Below are 22,838 nucleotides of genomic sequence, written 5' to 3' on the forward strand. Positions count from 1 at the left end.
GCAGACTTAAGTGTTTCTGAGCTTCCCAAATGAGGCCCCATTTCTCTGTTCATCTCTGTGGTGCAGCCACAGAGAAACTATTCATGCAAGATGTTTTCTTTTGATAAGGACAGCTCCCAAAGGGGGATGCACTTAGCTAAGCCTGGCTATCATGATCAATGGTCATCCATTGGCGCCTATCTGTCTAGGGAGTGCGAGTTGGACATCTGGATTGCATTCCTAAGTGTCAGGATTAAGTGACTCATATCTCACCTTGATCAACCAATCAGGGACTGGTAGGGCCGAGTAACCCACGTGGGACTCTGATGCCCATGGAACTTTCAGCCAATCAATGAGCTGAAGTTCCTCCAGGTAAAAACAGGCAACACAGAGAGCCTGGGAGATTCAGATTCAACAAGATTCAGATTCAGATTCAACAATTCTAAAGGGAATTCAAAGGAGCAGAAGGCTCCCAAGGGCAGGACATTCTCGCAGCGTGCCTCCTGACCATCCTGAGACTCAGCCCGGACAACCACGGAACGGCCAGTGTGTCCGAGTGCCAGAACTTTCCTTTGTTCTAAGAGTCTAGAGTGGAGGTTGCCAGAGAGTAACCAGCAGCAGGCCTCGTGAACAGGACGGAACTGTGGACAGCTGAATTACTATTCAGAACTAGCTCTTCATCAGGAACGAACCGGTCCTCTTCCTGACTTGCTGGGACCCACAGTCATCTTTTCTCCTGTGCACAAACTTAACTAGCAGGCCAGTGAGCATCAGCAGCACACCGTCGCAAGCCGCACAGCACAGCCTGGCACCGAGCCAGAGAGCGCGGATTGGACAGCAACAGCCTGCAACTGTTTCTTTGTGCCCGCAGGAGATCTGAATCCCCAAAGATTGGATGAGTATTCAACTTCAATGCATTACAGCTCGAGAATTCAATTGTTATCCCAACCAGTTGATATCAATTTAATTCCTTAGAGTTATGTACTTGTTTGAGTATCTAATGTAGAAGTTGTAACCAAGTTCATTTATGAAACGGTCTTAATGAATGATATACTGAACGTATGTCCTCTTGATATGTGTAACACTTTGTAACTGATTGAATATATATCTTTTGTATTCTGATAACCCTCTCGATAAGATCTGTTAGGTTTATATGCATATTCTATGTATTAATAAATGTATCCTCGTGTATTAGTACCTGTGTGTGCGCATTGTTTGAGTTATGTCGCATGGTTGGATTCTAAAGCCATCAAAAGAATCAACTTTGTGATTTACTGCTACAATTAATAATTGTCTCAGTAAATGCCCAAACCCTACAGAACTGGTGCCTTCAGAGAGCCACTATGATTACATATTTGGCGTCCCTGAACCGGTTTTCCCTACAACTGTTTGCTATAGACCACAGCTTTTTCAAGTCAGTAAAGACAGAGGTGTCCATTACTCATTATAAAAAAACAATTCCCTACTCAAAATAAGTTCTTCAGTATGGACCACTGCAATTCACTCTTAAAACTTTAAGAAAACCCTTAAGATACAACAAAGGTACAGATACTGTTTTTAACATTTTAAAAATATAAAAGTGAGAAAACACGTTACTTTTCCTCACTTTCACCAAAGTGACTTTGTTTGAAGTGACGCTAAGACATAGAACAATGAGGGAGATTTGGTCCCAGGTAAAGCTGTAACTCAAAACGGAAGTTACCTTTTACCTAGAAAATGCTGGCAACATTAGAGCTCATAGTCTCCACTGATTGAAATACAATACTCTTGTAAACCTGTGTCTCCATTAACAGGTTGATTATTATTATTATTAAATATGTAGATGTGTACTAACATTTATACGGTATAACAGCACTAAACCAATAGACCAGAGACCTACGTAAACTCAAGAGTTACATTACAAACAGAACAATAATAGGTTTTTAAAATAAGTTAATAATAAAACTTTTTAAAACTTAAACTACTAAAAGAAAAACCTTTGGCATGTCCTTCACTAAAAATTAAGCTCAGTAACAATGAGGCAAAATAAATGATGCCAAAGGACATTAAAACAAGAAAACAAATGTTAAAAAAAATATGGAAGAACCAAAAAAATACTAAAACAGTTCCTACTGTGTATCAAAATAAAACAAAACAACAGAACTGTAGTGCATCACACTACAAGCACAAAACAAAACATCCTAAAGCATAAAAAATGTTTAAAAAATACAGAAGCTGTTAAAAGACTGGTATTTAACATGTATTGAAATCAGCAACACTTAAAACAGAACCCGAGATCAGTCCAGTTTCTTTCTTCCTGGGGTATCCAGACAGTCACTGGTTGGTCCTTTTCAACCAGGTTTCTCTAAACAGTACCCTCATGTGAGGCCAGATCACCACAGGTGGCTTTGGTCTGCCTGGTTCTCTTAAGCAGCACTGGGTTACTGGGAGTGATGCTGCTCTGGCCCAAATCAGTGCCTGCTGGCTCATGTCGGCACTGCAGTGTGAGCTCCCAGGTGGTTCAAATTGGTGCTGTTGAACTGTGCTGAAAATGTGTGTAGGAGAAATGGTAGTGAGACGGATGCTGTCTGGAGACAAGATGGATTTCGTGTCCTGCCTGTGTTCCTGCTGCTGTGAGACGGGTGGATCAGGGATGAATTCAGGGCTCCCTGATATCTGGCAGAGCTTGTTTGAGGATGCAGAGCGCCCCTCCATGCTGTCTGTGTCTCTGATGCAGACAGATGTAGGAAGTGAGACAGCCAGGTGGTTGGTACTGCAGAAAGAAGTGCGTTTTCAGTAGAGGGCTGCTGCTGTGGAGCTGGTGGCTGTGTGGCAGTCTCTGTCTCGAATGGTGGATTGCTGTCAGCAGTCTTTTGTGCTGTAAAACATTCTGTTGTGGACTGTTCTAGCTCTGACACTTGATCATCCAAAGAAAACAAAGACTGGGCTTTTTCAGTGTTAACCTCCTGCAAGACGTGTCTTTCCTGTTTAGAGAGCAACTCACTCTCCCCTGTTTCTGCTCCAGCTACCTGGTTGGCACTAGTCTCACACACCTTCTTCTTTTCACTAACAGCATTCACAGCAACACCTGCCTTGTCCTCCATCATTATCACTTCAGATCTCACAGTCTTTACATCTGGAGGTTTAGATGACCCTGGCACCTCTCATGTATCAAATTCTCTCCCAAATTTGAACACCAATTGAACACTGTTTTCTAGCTGTTTTTGAAATGCACTCATAATCCGCATAAATATGGTTAGATGATCTTGTGTTAATACCTTTGTACAGTAAAAGTGAACTATTACTCAAATATAAAATCTACCTCTGTAAATTCTTCTTCTTCTAAACTGTTTAAAACAGAGAACAGAGAATCCCGTACTGACACCAATTGTTACATATGGGGCTGGACAGATATTTTAAAATAATGACACAACACACAACAAACACATAAAGTTACATTAAATACACTATTTACAGATAAGTCATTTCAGAGGCCTAACATTCTGGTCACCCAGAAAAGCCCAGACTGCTACTAAGACTGCTACTATTAAGCACTAAACTCTTAATATGCCTACAGAGGCCACACAAGAGATGGGCTGCCTTCTAACTAAATACAAAGCAACCTGCATTTAAATCTCTCTCTGCACCCTGGATGCCATAAAATAAATGGGAGCCTATATCCCTATCCATACAATGCACCCTAATCGGGTAAGTCAGGTATGAATGATCAAGAAGTAGGGGCTCTCCCCTGGCACAAGCTTCACGTCCCAACTCCTCTGGACTCCTCTCTCTTGCTCTCCTCCCCCTTCTTTTTTCTGTGCTCTTAATATATTGTGTCTTTCTGCCCTTCTCCTTTGCAGTCATTAATCCACAATTTATCTTAGCATGCCTAGGCATGCTAAAATAATCTTAACATTTGTTTCTGCTCAAGCACCCCCAGACTTTAGCAAACATCCTCTCTGCTTTGAAGTTATAAGGTTATGTTTACTCTTCCCAGTGTCACAAACTTTATCTCAAATCTAAGAGACACTTCTCAGTCACCCAAAGCTGTAAGAATACTAATTTGCTTTTATTTGGCAATCTCTAGGTTCTGGAGAAAAATGTCTTTCAAAGAAACTGATGTACAACATTTAAGGGGGAATGCTGTCAGTTTGAGAGACAAGGGGCTGTTAAAGAAATTGTACAAAGCATTGTCCGTGGCAAGACAGATGTTTCAAGTTCTGGTTATCAGATAAGAATAATATCTAGTCAGAGCACAAAAAACAAGTTTATTGGAATTTGTGTGCCCCTGTTTTCATTGAGAAATGAACAATAAAACATACACACTTTTATTTGTTTTGACACACAATAACTCCATTCATGTTAAACCTTCTCCCTCCCTGTGTTTAAATATTGAAAAGATTATTTTAAACTGTTACTGGGACAAGGGTGCTAACAATGGGCGGATGATGAATATACAGTGAAATTAGCTGTTAAACAATGTTCACTACATATGAAGGTTCAACAATGTTGGTGATTTTTATCTTTTCACAATTCTCTCTGAAAAAGCTTATTTTATTTTATTTTATTTTAAACAAAGCTTTTAATAATTTTTTCCTCTACTTTTCTGTTGAGTGTACACACTGTGTGTCATAACCTTCAGACCTACTGTTTTACACCTTGAGTCCTAAGTATGTTTAGTAGTCTTGTATGTTTAGCAGTATAAAGATTTTAGAATAAGGCTGGTCTATGTCATAAAAATAACTTTGTCATTGGCAAAATCTTTTGGTTACGCCAGTAACATTACATTTTCTGTCAATATTATGTGTAAATTGTTGGATGGTTTCTGTTATATTTTTAAAGTTGTTCATGTCATTGTATGAATCTTAAGTGTACTTACCATGGCTGTTTATTTCAAACAATAAGGATGTTCTATACACAGTTTGTGTTGGTCTGCCATCACTGTACATTTCTTCACAGGTATGTTGTTTATCCACAGTATTGTTATGTTTTTTGGGGTTATGGAAATGTATCATTGAAATTATCTACTCTGTACTTAAAAGCTTAAAACAATAGCTTAGGGAATAAAGCTAGTGATGAAGATGACTGCAGCCACTACCACTAATACCACTGCAGCAGAGTACTATTAAATTATTACAATTGTCCAATTTTAAAACCTTTTCAATTTTTCAAGGACTTTTCAGTTTTAAAACCTTAGAACACAACCAAATAAATATATTTCTAGAAAGTTTATGTTAATGACATTCTGTAAAACAAACATATAAAGTACATACACAAGAACATTACAATTAACTTCATTACTTCATTAGTCACGGACGTCGGAAGGGATGAACCGTGGAATGACAGGAGAGCGGAAAAGACCCTATGCAAAGCGTCAGAACGGGGAGTTAGATCGGGCTCAGCAGTGCAAAGAGTTGTGGAATTGGCGTTTAGAAACCTGTGCCCTCAGGCTACGGATGGGGCGGCGGCCTGGTGCTAGGCGGGTCCCAGGAAAAACAAACGTCAATGCTGAGCGAAGGTGAATGAGTGACCCAAAAATATATAGCCCAAGAGAGAGACACTGGAAGGACAGCTAAGCACAGGAAACTAGGGACAGGACAGAGTAGGAGCGCCCTCTGGCTAAGAGCAAATAACTAAGACACAGGAAACAAAACTATTGAATTTTTCAATTTCTTACAGTGTTCCTCCTTTCTGTGCAAGAACGATTTCAGCCTTTCAATTCTGCCCACAGCAAACCCCAGCGTTACACATTTCTTTCTTCTTCATCTCCATCACCTGTTTACTGTTACTTGGAAATTTTTCATTCCCACACAATCACCACACACACAAAACCCCCGCTTTTGTGCCCTACAAAATCCCTTCCTCTGTGTCATCAGAAAATGATGTGTAAGGTTACTGGGTTTTACTGCTGGTCTGTTTCTCCGGCTCTGTGTCCAGTTCAGTCAGGCAGGAATAGCACAGGATCTGGGTATACCTGGTGATAGTGGCTGAATAGCAAACACCAACCAGAAGAAAGAGAGACAGAGAGACAAAAAATATCCTTAGTCAACATCAGGTGAGTGCACAAAATCAGAGCTTACTTACATTGAAAGCTTATAAATCATAAGTCCTATTTGTAAAACATATAAACATGTAAGTTTAATTGTTTAACTTTTCACATTCATTATTCACGTATTATCAGTGGACCTAGGTCAAGATTAAAAAAGGCAAATATGAAAACCATGTCACCATCTTTTTAAAAAACAAAATCAGTCCACTCCTTTCACTTTCCCTATCCATATCATTCATTTCCACTTCATGTTTCCTGTCTTAACATTTTCTCTGAGACAGCATAACCAAAGTTGTCAACAATGTGCACTGTTGGTTGATTTCTACCAGTTAGGTTTTTAGAATGTACCGAATTTCTTACCCCCTATCCAAAGAATAATCTTAGGCCTCCTGTCTTCAGGTAGATAAACACCAAAGAAATACACTGGAATCCCCGACAGGCCGATGCCAATTCCTATCAGAGAGTTGATGGTGTCTCCATACAGAGGGACTATGACCAGGAACAGACTGCACAGGCAGTAGATCACAGGGAAGAGGAGAGTCAACTGCATGGAAGGGATGTAGAGTTAGACCTTGATAGAACCCACTGGCATTACCTCACATACTGTACCTGCTCCCTGAAGTTATGTATTTTCTGAAGGGTAAAAAACTGAACTGAACTGGCTGATACTGTAGTAATTTACTGTAGAAGGCTCTTGCAATCAAGGGATAAATGAAAAGCTCCTTGTTTTCTTGCTCAAAATAGTCTAATGCCTTCTCGGTGTCCAGAAGAAACAAAAGAGCATCTATCACTTGCTTCTGAAATACCTGAATAACATTAAAAAGTGTTTGAACAGTGTTAGATTACTTGCAGCCTTTAATGAAGCCAGGCCAATCTTTGTTAATTATCAAGTACAGCTGCCCCTTGAGATGTGTCACAAGTATTTTTGACAGAAGCTTGAAGCCCATATTTAAAAGTGCAAGAGGCCAACTCTTTTGGACACTTACCCTTCTAAAGTCTTATTAATTTTATTTTTTAAAAGCTTAGAAAGTCCCTTTTCTGTCAATAATTGAAGCAAAAATTTGAAAAGCAGCCTTCTCTTTGGTAAGATAACCTATATATTTCACCATGTTCAAATATCCTATGCTTGGCAAGTCTCATTCTGTGTCAAAAGGGACTCTAGTGCAGAATGAAGGGCAGACATTCCTTTTAGTCTATCTGAAGATGTTGTCAATTTTGATTCTAAGATCTTTAATTGGAGATTTTTCTGCCTCTTGTTGGCTGCATAAGATATAACCAAACCCCTTGCAGTCTTCCATAATAGAGATGGGTTGTCAGTGGATTGGGTGTTGATAGAAAAAAATGACTTAAACTCTGAAAAGAAACAGGAAGTAAAATTATGATCTTAAAGATATCTTTAATTATGAAGGCATTAAATCCCCAAAGTCTAGATTGTATTGAAGGGCTTTTAAGTCTTATGGTGAGATAGATATACTGCTGCATCGTCTGACATATCTTTTTACAAGTCAGTTCTCATACAACATTTATAAGGATTGGAGAAGAAGATGTACTCTATCTGCTGAGTGTAGAGATCTCCTTGCTTGTGGTGATTGAGTCAATTTACCAGAAGGAAACCTATCCATTAGTGGTTTCAATTGACAAGTTCCCTCTACCTCTGCTCTTGGAAGTAAAAGAAGAAAAGAAGATCAATCCAACCCACACTGCTAAAGCAGATCAGTCTTTTGTAGTAGGGCATATCAACATCAATATCAATATCACTATCAATATCAGTCTTCTCTTCAGAAACGTCAGCACTTTCTTTCTTTTAACAAGCATACGATTCCCCTTAATATTCTAAGTGTATAGCTGTGTTACTAACCATAATAATTGTTGCAAATGTCATAAAGGTCTCCGAAGCATACAGAAGACATTCTTCTGGTCAGAAAAATGTATATAAGAACTGAGTTGACTGATGAAAAATAAACAATAACTCTATGAGGGTGATTAATTAGATGAACAATTTACATACAGTAAAGTATCAAAAAAGCCCATATAGTATCTATGATAAAGATGATCAATTCTGTGTTTTTCATGCATTAGCTGAATCTACAGAGTTTAGTTAATATCTAATAATTACCAAAAACACAACTGAGCTTTTTAACAATAGGAGCAGTCTTTCACTACAGATTTCTAGGTCTTTTGCCAGTCTTTGCTTTGTCTAATTCTATTTAGGCTTACTCAGAAAATTGAAAAATGAAATGTTATAAAGAAAAGCTGTTGGATAATGTGTCACGATGCAGTTGTGCAATGAAGTACATATTTATTGATAATTAAGTCTAAGTCATATGTTACTGTCAATTAAATATCGGATCTGCTTTTATTAATATATATTACCTTCACAGGCCTGGGTCTGTCAGGCTGAGTGATACGCAGGTAGATGAGGCCCACAACGGACAGGCCAACAAATAGCCAATAGCTGAAGCTGTAGTAGTTAATGAGTAGGAAAACATCTTCTACACAAAGAAACACCAACGCCATTAAGCCCTAGAGAGAAAGGAACAGCTTTCAAAACACTCAAGATGAAGTAAACACATAGGGGTCAAATACAGTGTACATTGGAAAGAAAAGATATACAGAACATAAATAACTTTTACTAAGAAGTTAAACCAACCGTATTGTTTACTCATTAAGGCACAATCAATAGAAAGAAAGCTAAAGTAGCAATTCTGTATTATTGCTGTTTAAATGATCTTGGCTGTTTATTTGCACATTTTTAGTGTGGTGGTTCACAAGGCAGAGGTGCAGTATCTGGTAACACTAGAAACTACTAATGGGACTCTTTAATGAGAACTGATTTCTCATCAGTTATGACTGAGTCTCACTATTTGTTCTTTCACCGTTGGTCCTGCACTTGTTTGCCTGGACAGTTTCCTCCTTGCCCTGTTGCTCACCCAGGTGGAACAGCCTGATTTAAGCAGTGTGTGGGTCTTAATGGTATACTTTATCCCTTGTGTTACTTTAATACATGTTTATCCAATATCTCACCAATTTAATTTTAAATCATATGATTATGTCCACTATTATTGCATACAGACACCGTTCAACTTTTATTATTAATACATATACAGTACATTTTTTTTTATTAATACATTATACTTTTGCGAAACACTGTATGAATCAGAATAGATTTTGTCACACATTCATAGTTACAGTAGGTCATGGCACTGAAAATTGTTTGAACGTTTTCAGCGATAGTTGTTTTCTCTGCTGTCTTTCTTCTTGGGTTTGTTGTGTTCAAAGTTCCTTCATACCCTAGTGAATGTAGTTGAGTTTATTGTTTAGTTTATACTCAAGGTCCACATTAACTTGATGAGCTAATTGATAAATTATCTAGTGACCTGTACCTTTTGTGAGCTAGTGAATGGATTCCAGAAATATCACAATTCCAGCAACAAAGAAATCACATGCAGAGAGGCATATATGAAGTAGTGATTTGAAATCCCTTCTCTTTTTCTCATGCATTGTAGGAAAATACAATGTAATGACTATACCATGCTGAAAAGAGAAGAAAGAAAAAACAACGTTTCGGATTCACAACATTTCTTCTCTTTTCAACATGGAATGAGCCTATTACTTGTTCCTTTGCAGCCTACGCATGCTGACACAGCTACAGCCACATGTAATGACTATTATCAAGATCTACAGAGATTCTTTTCTCTCAGTCAGTCTGAAAGCTCATAAAGCCCTTGCACTTACATTGAATAGCAGTGCAGGGACTGGAGTGAAGCGCTCAGCATGGATGAGACTTAAACTGTCAGGGAGATGTCCTTCTCTTGCTCCCACATAAAACAACCTATAAACAGAAAGTCAGGAAATCTTCTGAGAAACCTAAAGAAATCTAACGGTTAAATATTTTCACTATCTGCTGTTGTATCTCTTATCCCGTGCAATCTGGCTGTAATTTAGCATCTTACACACTGAAGCCTATTATCTGATTCTATTAACATTTTGACAAAATGGTAGATGTACTCTACAAGCAAAAATCTAGCTCAGTAAATTTATTACAAGTTCTCAGTTACATGACACTGGATATTTTTGTGTTGTTGTTTTTGAAAAGTTATTTTGAAACAGGTCCTTAATTGAAAGGGAGCATAATGGTTGGAGGTGACAGATGTTCTCCTAAATTGTGTGTCCTTCCCTGGAAATCTGCTTGCCTTAATGACCTTGTAGCATTTCTACTGTAATTGTGTCCTAAGAACAAATTCATCTCTCGTCATTATTGCTGTGACTTTATCTCATTTATTTCTAACGTATTATTATACAGCAGACTGTGATATTCTCAAGTGGTCCATCTTTTAGAAGTGCTGAAAATAAGGTTGTTTCTGTTCCTATCTAAAAGATTTGTTTCATTAACAAATACCTGGAGGCAGCAATAATAGAGGCATTTAACCCTCCATAGCATGACATGGCCACAGCAATAGGTATAATCCAACTGGCACGTCCCAGGACTTCATTTCCAAATGTCTGCAGGAAAACCAACAAAACACATAAAGAAGCACTGCAAATGGAATTTATCTATGATGCTACTGTATTTATACAAGAATTCCATTCATCCATCCATTTTCTAACTGCTTCTTCCAATTCAGGTTTGGTGGCTATCCTGGCAAGCAATGGGCACAAGGTAGTGTCCATCCTGGGCAGACAGACACACATATGTACCAGGACCAATTTTCCCAGGAGCCATTTAACCTACCAGTATATTTTTGGAGGATTGTAGGAGGAAACCAGAGCACCTAGAGGAAAGTCAAATGAACGCGGAAGAAGATACGAACTTCACTGAGAGAGCACCCCATTTCCAGAATTGAACTCAATGCCCCACAGTACAAGATATAATAATGAACATTTCTTTTGAGGTGTGCTCAAATAAATCTTAGTATGAACTAATATACACAACATATTAAATATTATAAATAGGTAAACAGTTTAAAAAAACATTACAAAACATTGTTGATCTCTTTGTAAGCTTTCCACTTCATTTTTTACTTCATCTAGCAAATCAGTCAAAACACTGACACAGCTACCTACTTGAATTTCTATGTGTCTGCCAGTAGAGGCAGCCTTGCAGGGCCTCAAAGACTTGCAGATAGTTCACCCGGTGTCTAGTGGTGTCTAGTGGTTGCATACAGTATATACAGTATCTTTATATTTTATATATAAATATATACATTTTCAGATTTTCAGATGGGTTTCATTACATGGGTCATTTGTGTATTGAAGGATGTGGAAGCTCTGGGAAGCAGGGGGTTTGTGTTGGTGCAATGTGACCTCTTGGACAGACTTTTAATTGAGGAGGATTTGCTTTGTTTATAAGGCGTGTTATATCTGTTTTAAAGAAGAGCTTCCATGTGTAAAAGTTCCTGAGCTATACTATTCAAGACTCTGTAGCCTACACTTCTTTTTGGTTTTGTCTGTCAGGGGAAAATGGCATTTATGCTGTCCCCCAGGCTCAGTGTGTGGTGCTGCTCAGGCCATCAAAGTACTGAATATCATAAGTATCTGAATAGCATAAGAAGTTCAAAAGTTAGATTCTCACATTCTATTAACAAATGATATGCAATACTGCAGTGGATAGGAGAAGTTGGGCCATCTACTCCATTTGGAAGTTAATAGGAAATTGATCAAACAATGTTATTAAATCAACAAGTAATAGGTTTATTCCATGCTGAAAAAAAGAAGAAAGAAAACACAACGTTTCGGCTGTGGAGCCTTCTTCAGGTGTGAGAAAGGACACACCTGAAGAAGGCTCCACGGTCGAAACGTTGTGTTTTCTTTCTTCTTTTTTTCAGCATGGAATAAACCTATTACTTGTTCCTTTGCAGCCTATGATTGCTGACGCAGCTACCCACCTGAACTACTACATGTTATTAAATCTTTTTGTGAAAGAGGTCTGGGTTTTGCCTCACTATAATGGGTGGATTAAGTGTTCCAGCCCCCCACATCTCTTTGTGTAAAGTGGTGTCTCCTGTTCCAGGTTTTCAGTAAATACACACAAACATATTTTCTCCTTGTACCTTCTTTTTATGTTTTATGTTTTATTGATCATTCTGAAGAAGTCTTGGTTTATTGAACCTTTTGAGGATTTTGAATACTGGCATCAAGTCTCCTGTCAGTCTTCTCTGTAACTACAGACACTGGAATGTAGGAAGTAGCCATCCTTTGAATTAGATGTTAAAATGAAGTCCTAACAGCTTGGTCAATAAGAGCTCCTAATTGAAGGGGTGTTCACCCCATTGTCCTTTTACAATTTTACTCTGGACTTCCCTTAAATGTGTGTAGTGAAGCAACATCGTGCTTCTCTGTCTACTGTGTAGTGGGGCTGCTGTGAGTACTGGCTACCATGCACCACGTGTGGTTGGAGTTGCACCTCAGTGAAATATGTCTCCTCCTATAAAGCAAATTCAATACTACAGCCTACCACTGCAACGGCATCACTGGATAAGATGGATGGCATGTCCAGCACCACATAGTAGGCCACATTGGTGAGAAGGTAGATGATCGTCACTATTGGCATGGATATAGCAATGGCAAGCGGAAGATTCCTAGACAATGAAGAGATGAGACAAGTAGTTATTGTTAATAAAAACAAGTGAGATAAATAACACATGCGTAGGGTATAAGAATTTAAATGTTGCTTCAGAATAATACAATTCTATTAATCAGTATTTTAAAAACTGAACAAAGTTTTTTCAGTTTTTGGTGCATCTTCATGAGGAATGATCTTCAGTATCTTAAGCTAAGAATGTAGCTTTCATCGTCCTATTCAAAATTCCTTCTATTTGCTGTTTAAAAATATATGTCTAAAGGAAGTACTTCACTTTTTAAAAAGTAGTGTTACTTATCCTCTAGAGATTCACAGTCTTTGCAGTTTTTATGGGGATGTGTCTGAGGACCTGGAAATATCACTAGACTAGATAGAAATAGAAGGAGCCTAATTCAGTTATAAGAAAATAAAAAAATATATATATTGGGATGTGATTAAACGGCCCTCTAGCTCCCTAGGTCATTTGATTTCTGGCAGCTAATGTATCCCAAGATCTCATCAGCTGCTACATGAAAGAAGCCAGGGTACCTTTAACAAGATGGCTGGGTAGGTATGTCCATGTTCCCATCACTCATTGTGCAAAATGCACCTCCTGTTCTCAAGCTTAAGTGAACATCTCTAATTGGGTGCTATTTACACACAAAGGGGCAATTTCAAGATTCCATGTACACAGCAGGGAGTGAACACTACTATTTGGAAAAATTGTTTGCCCTGTTCTAATATTTCCTTTGCTGCAATGGCTAAGTATTGCAGTAGTTTAGGTAGAGGCTGAACCCCATTAATATTTGTGTTTAAGCTCTACATCCCGGGACTAGTCAGGGCTGTGCCAATCTGAGATATGAAAAAAACAGCTTACCTTTCCGGGTTCTGGATTTCTTCTGTGACAAAATTAAGGGTGTCCCAGCCAGAATAGGAAAAGAGGGCCGAGTAGAGAGCCAAGGCTATATGTCCTGTCTGCACTGTGGAGCCCTCGAAAGGATTGTCAAAGTTCTGTGTCTCTCCTACACGACAAAACAGAAATTTAGTCCCTAACAAGCCTGCTTGGCCAGAGTTCCTGCTTTTAGACAAAGCAACAAATTTGTGTTACTGTAAGAGGGCTTTGTTTATTAGACCTGTATTGTAATAATACAGTATATTCTTTATTTCTGCAGAAATTATCAATGATTTGTTTTCCTCAACATTTATTACTAGGCTTAAGATCTACTGTGTGTTATATAAATGTCTTTACAATATTAATTATGTAACATGGGATATTGCATTAAAATCCAAGAAGTGTATGCATGTTTGTCCCTTAAATACTGTAAATACATAGTGCATCACTCCCTACAGTCAAGCATTGCAGTGGCCGCATTATGATATGGTTCTGTTTTCTTATCAGCAGGAACTGGGAAGCTTGTCAAGGCTAATGGAACCATACTGAAGTATGGAGAAAAGTAATGACAAATCTTAGAAGAAAACCCTCTTCAGGTCTAAAATAAAATTTCATCTTTCAGCAGGGCAATGTCACAAACAATGTCCTTTAGTGGCCTAGATAACGTTTTGGAAAAGATGCTGTTAGGCATCTGTAGAAAGACATGAAAACAGGAGTAGTTTACATTAGTATATTCAAATCAACTTTAGAAAGCTTGAGCACATTAATAGACAAAAAGTACATCAGGCAGTGCCCAAAGTGACTAGAGAGTCACCCAAAAAGACTTATACTGTAGCTTTAATTGCTGACAAAATTACTTCCAACAAAAAGGTTCACGGGTCTGAATACATATGAAATCAACATATTTCATATTTTTCTATTTAGTTTTTGCTGACATTCACTGTAACTCATCCTACTTAGACATCTTTAGTTGGATTTTCGGGTTTTGAATTAAATATGACAGTAAGCTTAAAAAAACACTTGCATTATTTTTATTTCACAAAATGGGATACAGGAAGGGTTGAATATTTTTTTTAATACACTGCTTTTGCATGACATTTTGTTATTCCTTTCATGCCATCTTGGATTATAAATATCAGGTAAATGAACAAAGAAAGCAACAAAAATGATAAGTGGGACAGATCCACAGAGACTTTGAATCTGTGCTTTGTCATAAAGTGCTCTCTAACATTGGATCTCATTGCAGTGTACAAGGGCTGACCTGTTTTCTTACCTTGGATGATTTTTGTGAGTCCCACAGATATGATTAAAATAAGGGCTGCCAGTTTGGCGTAGGTAAAGATGTCTTGTACCATAGTACCCCACTTCACATATGCACAGTTAATGAAGGTCAGCATGCCTAATTGGCAGCAGAAAAAAAGGAAATAAGTCAGTTTTTCACAGGAATCAATGCAAATTAGAAGAATAAATACTCCCTCCAAATATTTAATGTGAAGAAATCCGTTCTCTAAGAGCAGTGCCCCAAAGAGTATAGTACATCAAATTTATCTCTTTACATTTTCTTTTAACATAATATGCTCTATTTAATTTCAGTGTTATACCGAAAGCAAAAAAAAAAGAAAACTCTAGAAACTTTCCTTGGACTGTAAATTGTGAAGCAGGGGGATTAGGGAAATAACACACACCTAACCTCACAACGACATTAAGAGCTTGATATTAAATTAAAGCACAGTCTTCACAATACAGTTTGAAAAGGCCAACTGGTTTTGGAAGCTCCTTGTAAATGAAACACATATATGTAGATCATAAATAATCACACTCTAAATGGGCTAGACGAGACCCTGAAGGATAACGATGGGGTCTTCACTACACCGGCTGGATAGAGACCAAGCAACCACAGGTAAACATCATGGCGGAGAGGTCTGTCAAATAGTAAATAACCATTGGTTTCAAGTTATATTGTACATTAGAGTGTGTGTGTGTGCCTGATATTGAACTGCTGTTTCCTTTACTTCTCAAGAGTCTTTAGCCAGCGTTTTATATCGACTGTTTATATCCACCCTAGAGCAAATGTGGAAGAAGCATCTAAAATTATTATTACTCAGAAACAGGATAATACATTCCAAGTGGATGCTGCACATTGGTGGTGGTGGAGGAGAGTCCACATTACCTGTAAAGCGTTTTGAGTGGAGTGTCCAGAATACTTATATAAGTATAAGCAATTATTATTATTATTATTATTATTATTATTATTATTATTATTATTATTATTATTATTATTATTATTATTATTCCCAGATTCATTTTCATAATGTGGTTTTGGGTGATTTTAATAGTTGCACACATAGAGCAAAATGATTGGGGCAAATCATATAAACCTGAATGCCTTTTACAGAATTAGGGTTATAAAGAAGACAAACAGCATTGTGGAGTATGTGGCTTACCCTGTCCGGTGTGAATTTACACTATCTCCTACTATCTGGGAGATGCCTCTGTGTTCACAGGTGTAATGATAATAGACTTGGGAAATCTTTCATCCCCTTTGATGTTTGATGTAAAATAACTTTCTTATCTCCTGTAACACTGATGTACTGTATTCTTTGTTGGTAATATTTGTTTTTGTTTGATTGATGTGTTGGCCTCTGTAGTAAAACAAATTTCCCAAGGAGATAATAACACTTGAACTGAAAAATTGAATTGAATAAATCAACAGTAGATGATTAAATCATACATATCAATGAGGAATATGGAATTAAAGCAAAAAATGTGCTGAGATACAGTGACCAGAAGATATTTAAGCAAGTACCAGAGGACCCACCCCAGTCCTAAAACTCAATTTTCTAATCCCATGGTATGTCATGGTACAATAACTCAGGAACACATATTCTCAAGCCCTTATTTAGTGTAAGTGTTTAAAAATGATATATTTCTGTTCAGGATTTTCAATATAATACCCAGGAAACTTAATTCATACAGGAAACTACAGCAGTGTGTCTATTTCATATTAAGATTCTACACAATTCTATTTGAAAAAACGCTACCCATTTGAAGTACCAACATGCCCTGAAAAGCTATAATCTGATCAATATGCCTATATTTGTAAAACTCCAAATTGCTGTAAGTAAAATTAATCTACCAATCTTAGTTTTGATGCACCCGAAGAAGGACGCACTGTTGCAATTATGTGCTTTTTCTATTTTCTTCCTTTCTAAAAATATATATCTACCATGTTGTATACTGCATGTATATTTTACTCTTGTTTCTTATTCAAAGAACTCTAAGTTACTGAAGCAGATAATTCATACACAACTATTTTTTAATATAAAATTAAATTTAATAATGAAATGAGACAGCCTTTAATTAATAATTGCATCAACGGCTGAACATTTAGTTCTTGCTAGTGCAAGTGAACATAGAGAGCAGATTCAGAAGCTGGTTCGTCTCTTAAAAAGAAAACACCCACCAACACAGAGACTATAAATAAAACAACAGAATTATATTTCAAATATGTGTTTCTTACTGTAAACATGCATGGAATGTTTAGGATTTTACCTTGCATTTCCATTTACATTCTTGTGCTTCAGCATGACCTCTTGGAAAGTCTAAATTCTTTTTTGTGCTTATACTGTATATAGGAGGTTAACCTGACAAATAAACATCCAAATAACTAATAACAAGAATTTAACAGGAAGAAATGAATGAAGAATGAATGCAGAAAATAAATCTTCTCCAGGAAGAAACACAACAGGCTCTGAGAAGATGTACTTACAGAGGCAGGCTGCTGCAATAAGTCGTACTGCGTCGTATGGTGGCTGGCAGATGGGGAACATGGCTTGCACCAGGTAGTTGGCGAAAGTGAGGGCGATGACAGCCTGAGTGGATGGTTCAATGATGAGGAGGGAGGACCATAACCTGATGAAGGCTATGAACCCACCAAAGGCCTCCAGGATATAGGCATAGCTGGCTCCTGATTTGGTGACTGTTGTGCCAAGCTCAGCATAACACAGGGCGCCAAAAACTGAGAATATACCCCCCAGGGCCCAGATGACCAGAGACAATCCATAGGAGGTGCTGTACATGAGAACCCCCTTTGGTGAAACAAATATCCCAGAACCAATCATATTACCCACAATCAGGCAGATGCCATTCAACAGCGTGATTTCCTTCTTCATCTGCATCTTCTCTCCCGTTCCTTTCAGGTTCTCATCGATGGATGTTGCATCATCCCTGGAGCACAAAGTGCTGCCCCAGGAAGGCATTTCATAAAGTTTCTTCTTCATTATTCACAGAGAAGGCAACTATAAAAGAAATATAATTAAATCAAAACTTTGTACTAATAAGATGTAACCATTTCTCAGAAGCACACCAGACAATATTAATCTACAAACATTCCATGTACATGTTGGGTCCAAGGCCTCAACTATATATTAATTTACTGTAAACAAGTTACTTACTTCTTGTGCTATACAATATACTGTACATAAACTGAGACCTAAAGGTGCATGCTCTTGTCACCAGCTATGTAGCATGGTTTTTAGCATTTGGATTTATTTTATTATGCAAACTGCAAAGGTTGCTGTTTCTAGGTATTTGGCATATTAATTTCCTTTTCCAATCTTTGCAGGATTCCTGAAGGTGATTGTGACGAATAGAGAAAGGGATGGCAAATAGTGTTACACAATGCTCTGAAGCCCATTGGAAAATCACGTTGTCCATTTCTAAAGTCCTGACACTTCAGGGATCCTAAGCCTTTTAGCTTTAAGTTTTGTTACAAAGAAATTGTAGGGTACCGAGCTTTCAAAATGGTATATATTACAATTTTCATCTTCAGATAATAATAATGCTGAATTTTATATATATATAGTGTTTTTATACCAAAGGATCCAAAACACTTGTTAATATAGGAAAGGACATGTGCAGCAGTCATTATACACTAGCAGTTCTATTACATTACAGGCCAGGTAGAGAGGTGAGAAATTGATCCACTGATTGAATTAAGAGGTAATTTTAGGTAGTCCAGATTGAATCTTCAGGGTTAATATCTCTACTCTTTTGAACATTGGCTTAGGATAATTAATGACTAAATAACCTAGACCTTATCACCACACTGGAGAAGTGGACAATGGAAATTCTGATCCTGATGGAAAAGTGCCACCTACTGGTCTACCAACAACAATATACAACATCTACATACAATAGAACAAGTAAAGGTTTATTCTAATGCTGACGCACCTACCTACTTGATCTACAAACAACAGCAACCTGGTTTATGTTCTGAAATTAATTTTTAATCCTTGAAGCATCTCAGAAATGAAAAGCAGCAGGTTCATACTGTGATCATACGTGTTCATACAGTGATTTAGTTTAATATTTTCTATTTAAATGTTATTTGTTGTGAAAAACTATTTTTCCAAATGCAATTAATCAAATATGAAATGAAACACTTCCTCTGCTACTCCACTTCAGGTTTCTACCTAAGGACCCCCAAAATCTGGTCAGACAGGTACAGTTTAGCCCCCTTTCCAACAAAGCTTTGACTGCACTGGCAGCAAAACTTCAGGACCCCACTGTCCTCCCACAGGCACAACAGAACAGAAGTTCCAAATGAGTTCTATCAAGACAGGCCAGGAGCAGTGATGTCAGACCACTGTCAGCCAGATCACCCAGCCAGATCCTTTACTGCCACTGTGAGTGGCACAGATAAGTCCTAATCCAGAAAGTATGCTTAATGTGAACACAGAATAACCCTCTTTAGAATAATGGGCAAGCAGGTTGACCTGTTCCCAAAACTTAATAACCTGTACAACATCAATCTACACTCGATAAAGTGGACAGTGATGACCATCTTTGTAAGATTTTGTCTAAGGCAGATGTCTAAGGACATCTTAAAGGATCATTTGATGGTTAGGGTTCTTGGATGAAGATTTTAAATTAAATATTTTTATAGGGGATAGCCTTTTTTACAAAATTTAAATTCCTATTCCAAAATAGTATCTGCTTCTAAGGGTTTATTTGAAGCCTGTAATGCATACATAGTACATAAAGGAATAAACAAATTGTGCATTGGGGTGCAAAGACAATCCTGGCATAGAAAAACATTGCAGAATGGAGACACACCTGTAGAAAAAAAAGAGCCCAGAAGTATTGTGATTAAAACCTAGAACGAGCAACGTCTATTCTCATTAAAAGTTACTGAATCTGATTTTACATACTTTACTAGAGGATATTTACTGTTGGATCATTTGTTTCAAATACGGTTTATGGTATGCATTAACGTTCTTACAGAATGGTTAATTAGGTTATTGGTGGCTAGCCGCTGCCCTGGGAAAACAGTTGCATTCTCCTGAGGGCTCATGGTTTTCCAGGGCTTGTCACTCTGACCAGATCCCCTTTTTATGATCCTTCCTAATAAGCGATTATGTTTTCAATTATTCAATTGCTATTTCCTCTATTTAATGCTTAGGCAACCATTCATCATTATTAATTTTCTTCCGGTTCTTCATCCCAGTTGGAGCACTGCTTCCACTCTCTCCTTGACCCTGCACAGCAGCTTCATCTTTGAGTCTTCACTTGCCAGCCTTGCTCTCTTAGAAAGATCGGTGTCTGTGTACTGGAGAAACTGTTTGGAAACTGTTTCCCCACTCAGTTAAAAAATCGCTCTGCACCAGAGTTTTCAGGAATCCTGTCTGGATTCTCAAGATTGATTATTTTGCATCCCAGATGTTCCAGTTTATCTGCATGTTTGTTAAGAATCTATTTTTATGCCCATTGCTCATGACATAGACCAACCCAGACCCCCAGCAATGGAAAAATACAAAAAACATGGGGGGCAATTAGAAAAAAAAATAAAGGGGATTTTGTGGGAGAAGCTACAGTGTCAGACTGGCACCCCAGAACCCTGGCCACCTGATCCCATGAAAATAAATTATGAAAATGTCAGAAAGTATAAATTTTCATCTGACCAACAGTATATACTGTATCTATATATAAAGCTAGGTTTAGCTTTAGGCTAACTATACAACCTGAGCCTAGAAAGGATCCCAATATTATTTAAAGGTAAAAAGCAAATAACCCACCCAGCTGTTGTTCCCTTGACTGCTCACTACACAATGTTGAATCATCATTATAAATAAGACAAAATATATTCTTATTAAAGGCACAACTTTCACTCTCTTTAGAAATATTGTTTTTAATAAATTATACTAACTTCATACTCAGTTTGGAAGGACAAAAGAAAGGTAGATATATATGTAAGTAAAATAAAATAAACCAACCATAGTTATTAATTATACGGAGAGCCTTTACAGTTTCTTCTAGAAACCTCTGGCACAAACTGTAATAAGTACAGAGTAGTACAGACAAGTAATACAACATTCTGTAATTTTCAGGTCAGAAAGATTTAACAGGGCACAAGCAGAATAAACAAAAACAAAAAATAGAGCAAAACTTACCTAAAAAGAACATAAATTGAGAACAGCAGTTCAAAAGGCTAATGCCATAAATACACTTGTCCTTTTGATTTAGGTATAGTCAACAACAAAATGACAGCATATACTGTATGTGAGGCTGAAACAGTAATCACAGGAAAAGGCTCATGAAGTCTAGCAGAAGGCCACACAGCTCCAACATGTTTTCAGACATAAACAGTCTCAGGTTTCCTCTATTCCAGGAACTGTGTGTCTAGAAGATAATATTTTCAGCTGTTTACATCATGCAGCCTTCTTACCACAAGATGGAGTACAGCTCCAGTTCCCAGATGTTTACAAGTGAATAAGATAAGATCACTCTATTAGCCATATACAATTTCTTGCAGCTGGGGTTAAGGGCCTTGCTCAGGGGCCCAACGGAGTAGGATTCTCTGCCAGCCATAGCATTTGAACCAGCAACCTTCCAGTCACAGGCACAGATCCATAGCCACAGTGCCACCAATCCACCCTGAATGCACTGCCTCTGAAAAAGTAACTGAAGAATACTGATTATGCAATGGATTTTAAGATTTTCCCTATTCAGGGATGAGTGAGAAACAGCTGAAAATGTTACTTGTGATAAGGAAGCTACTGTTTAATTTATACCTTCATTAATGTTACCAAACAGAATTGTTTCTTATCAGACATATGCTAGTTCACAGCCCTGCATACAGCTGGTGAGTAATTTCCAAAAGACAGAGGAAAACAGATATAAATAATATGGTAAAAAGGAAAAAAATATATTTTTCTTTTGTTATTTTTTAACAGGAAAAGCAAATAATATGACTTTTAGTTTATGTTTTGTAACAAAATATTGGTCCCCTGGACAGAATCATGGTCAAGATCAGTATTATGGTGTCATGGTTCCGTTTAAAAGAACAAGTAATAGGTTTATTCCATGCTGAAAAGAGAAGAAAGAAAACACAACGTTTTAGCTGTGGAACCTTCTTCTGGGTTTAGGTTGGATTTAGTTCATAATAAGGATTACAGAATAGAGAAAGCCATTGGCCCAGCTTGCCTGCTTGAACACAAGCACTAGATTATTTATCTAAGAATCCACAGTAGCAGAAAAAAAGGAGTGCAAAGCTTGATAATGACATCTGTAAATGTTATTGTCTATGTTGGCTATTTACCACTCTCACTTTTACCACACCTATCATGGCTGTCTCTGGAATGTTTTCTTCTGCTTAAACAGCATGAGAACATGGTAAAATCTTACTAATTCTCTATTTCCACCTTAAGAAAATTAAGGAGCATGAGAAACGTGACTCACAAGAAGAGCCTCTTTGGCCTGTCTTGCTCCTTTGATTGTATAAATTAAAATCAAAATGAATCATTCAAAATGAGTCCAAAGTTTTGGCCACAACCATGTTGCTATGAAGCCCCATCAAGCTGCTCACAACTCATTGTGAGAAAAATAATTTAGTTTTCATTTATTCACCTGTTCTACACAGAAGAGATTTAGTTGCATTAATTAATTACAATCAATCAAATAAATAAATTACCAAAGGCTTTTCACAAATTGTGAACTGCACAGAATTATGAAGCAGTTAATACTACAATAAACTAATGGGTTTGTGGTAAATTAACTATAACAGATCTTTGACAAGGGTTGGCCATTGTGAGTCTAGCATTCCAGCTTTCTGATGTCACAAGCTGTCAGGATTTCCAGGTTTGGTGTTGGATCCTAGCAGTGGGAATATAAAAAGTTGTGAAAGTGTGTAACAGTAACTGGGAGGAAGAAAACAGTTTGAACTAAATAAAATTATGTAACATAATATGAACATTGGCAGCCCTATTAGGGGCTATTAGGCAAGTCATTCCACAATTTAGAAGCCCTGTATTTAAAGGTTTTGCTGCCAAAAGTTATTTGGTAAATTCTCTCCACTACTAGGTAACTCTTGGATTGAAATG

General features: G+C 37.5%; 1 protein-coding gene across 2 annotated transcripts; it reads right to left on the minus strand.

The window, feature by feature from the left end:
• Positions 1 to 4,206: 4,206 nt before the first annotated feature.
• Positions 4,207 to 21,636, minus strand: LOC102687231 (Y+L amino acid transporter 2-like). 2 transcript variants are annotated; one of them, XM_006634288.3, is made up of 10 exons: positions 20,910 to 21,629; positions 17,228 to 17,756; positions 14,732 to 14,857; positions 13,444 to 13,588; positions 12,462 to 12,585; positions 10,407 to 10,510; positions 9,743 to 9,839; positions 8,381 to 8,530; positions 6,368 to 6,551; positions 4,207 to 5,945 (listed from the first exon to the last, which is right to left on the minus strand). In XM_006634288.3, exons 2-10 carry the CDS (start codon positions 17,736 to 17,738, stop codon positions 5,851 to 5,853), a joined length of 1,536 nt encoding a protein of 511 aa, XP_006634351.2. In that variant the 5' UTR covers positions 17,739 to 17,756; positions 20,910 to 21,629; the 3' UTR covers positions 4,207 to 5,850. The 2 variants fall into 2 exon arrangements, with proteins under 2 accessions (XP_006634351.2, XP_069047207.1); XM_069191106.1 differs by lacking the exons at positions 4,207 to 5,945; positions 6,368 to 6,551 and adding an exon at positions 6,558 to 7,661 and having other exon boundaries at positions 20,910 to 21,636.
• Between the last annotated feature and the right edge of the window lie 1,202 nt (positions 21,637 to 22,838).

This window comes from Lepisosteus oculatus, chromosome 6, assembly GCF_040954835.1.
Source record: "Lepisosteus oculatus isolate fLepOcu1 chromosome 6, fLepOcu1.hap2, whole genome shotgun sequence".
In the NCBI taxonomy this organism is placed as follows: Eukaryota; Metazoa; Chordata; class Actinopteri; order Semionotiformes; family Lepisosteidae; genus Lepisosteus; species Lepisosteus oculatus.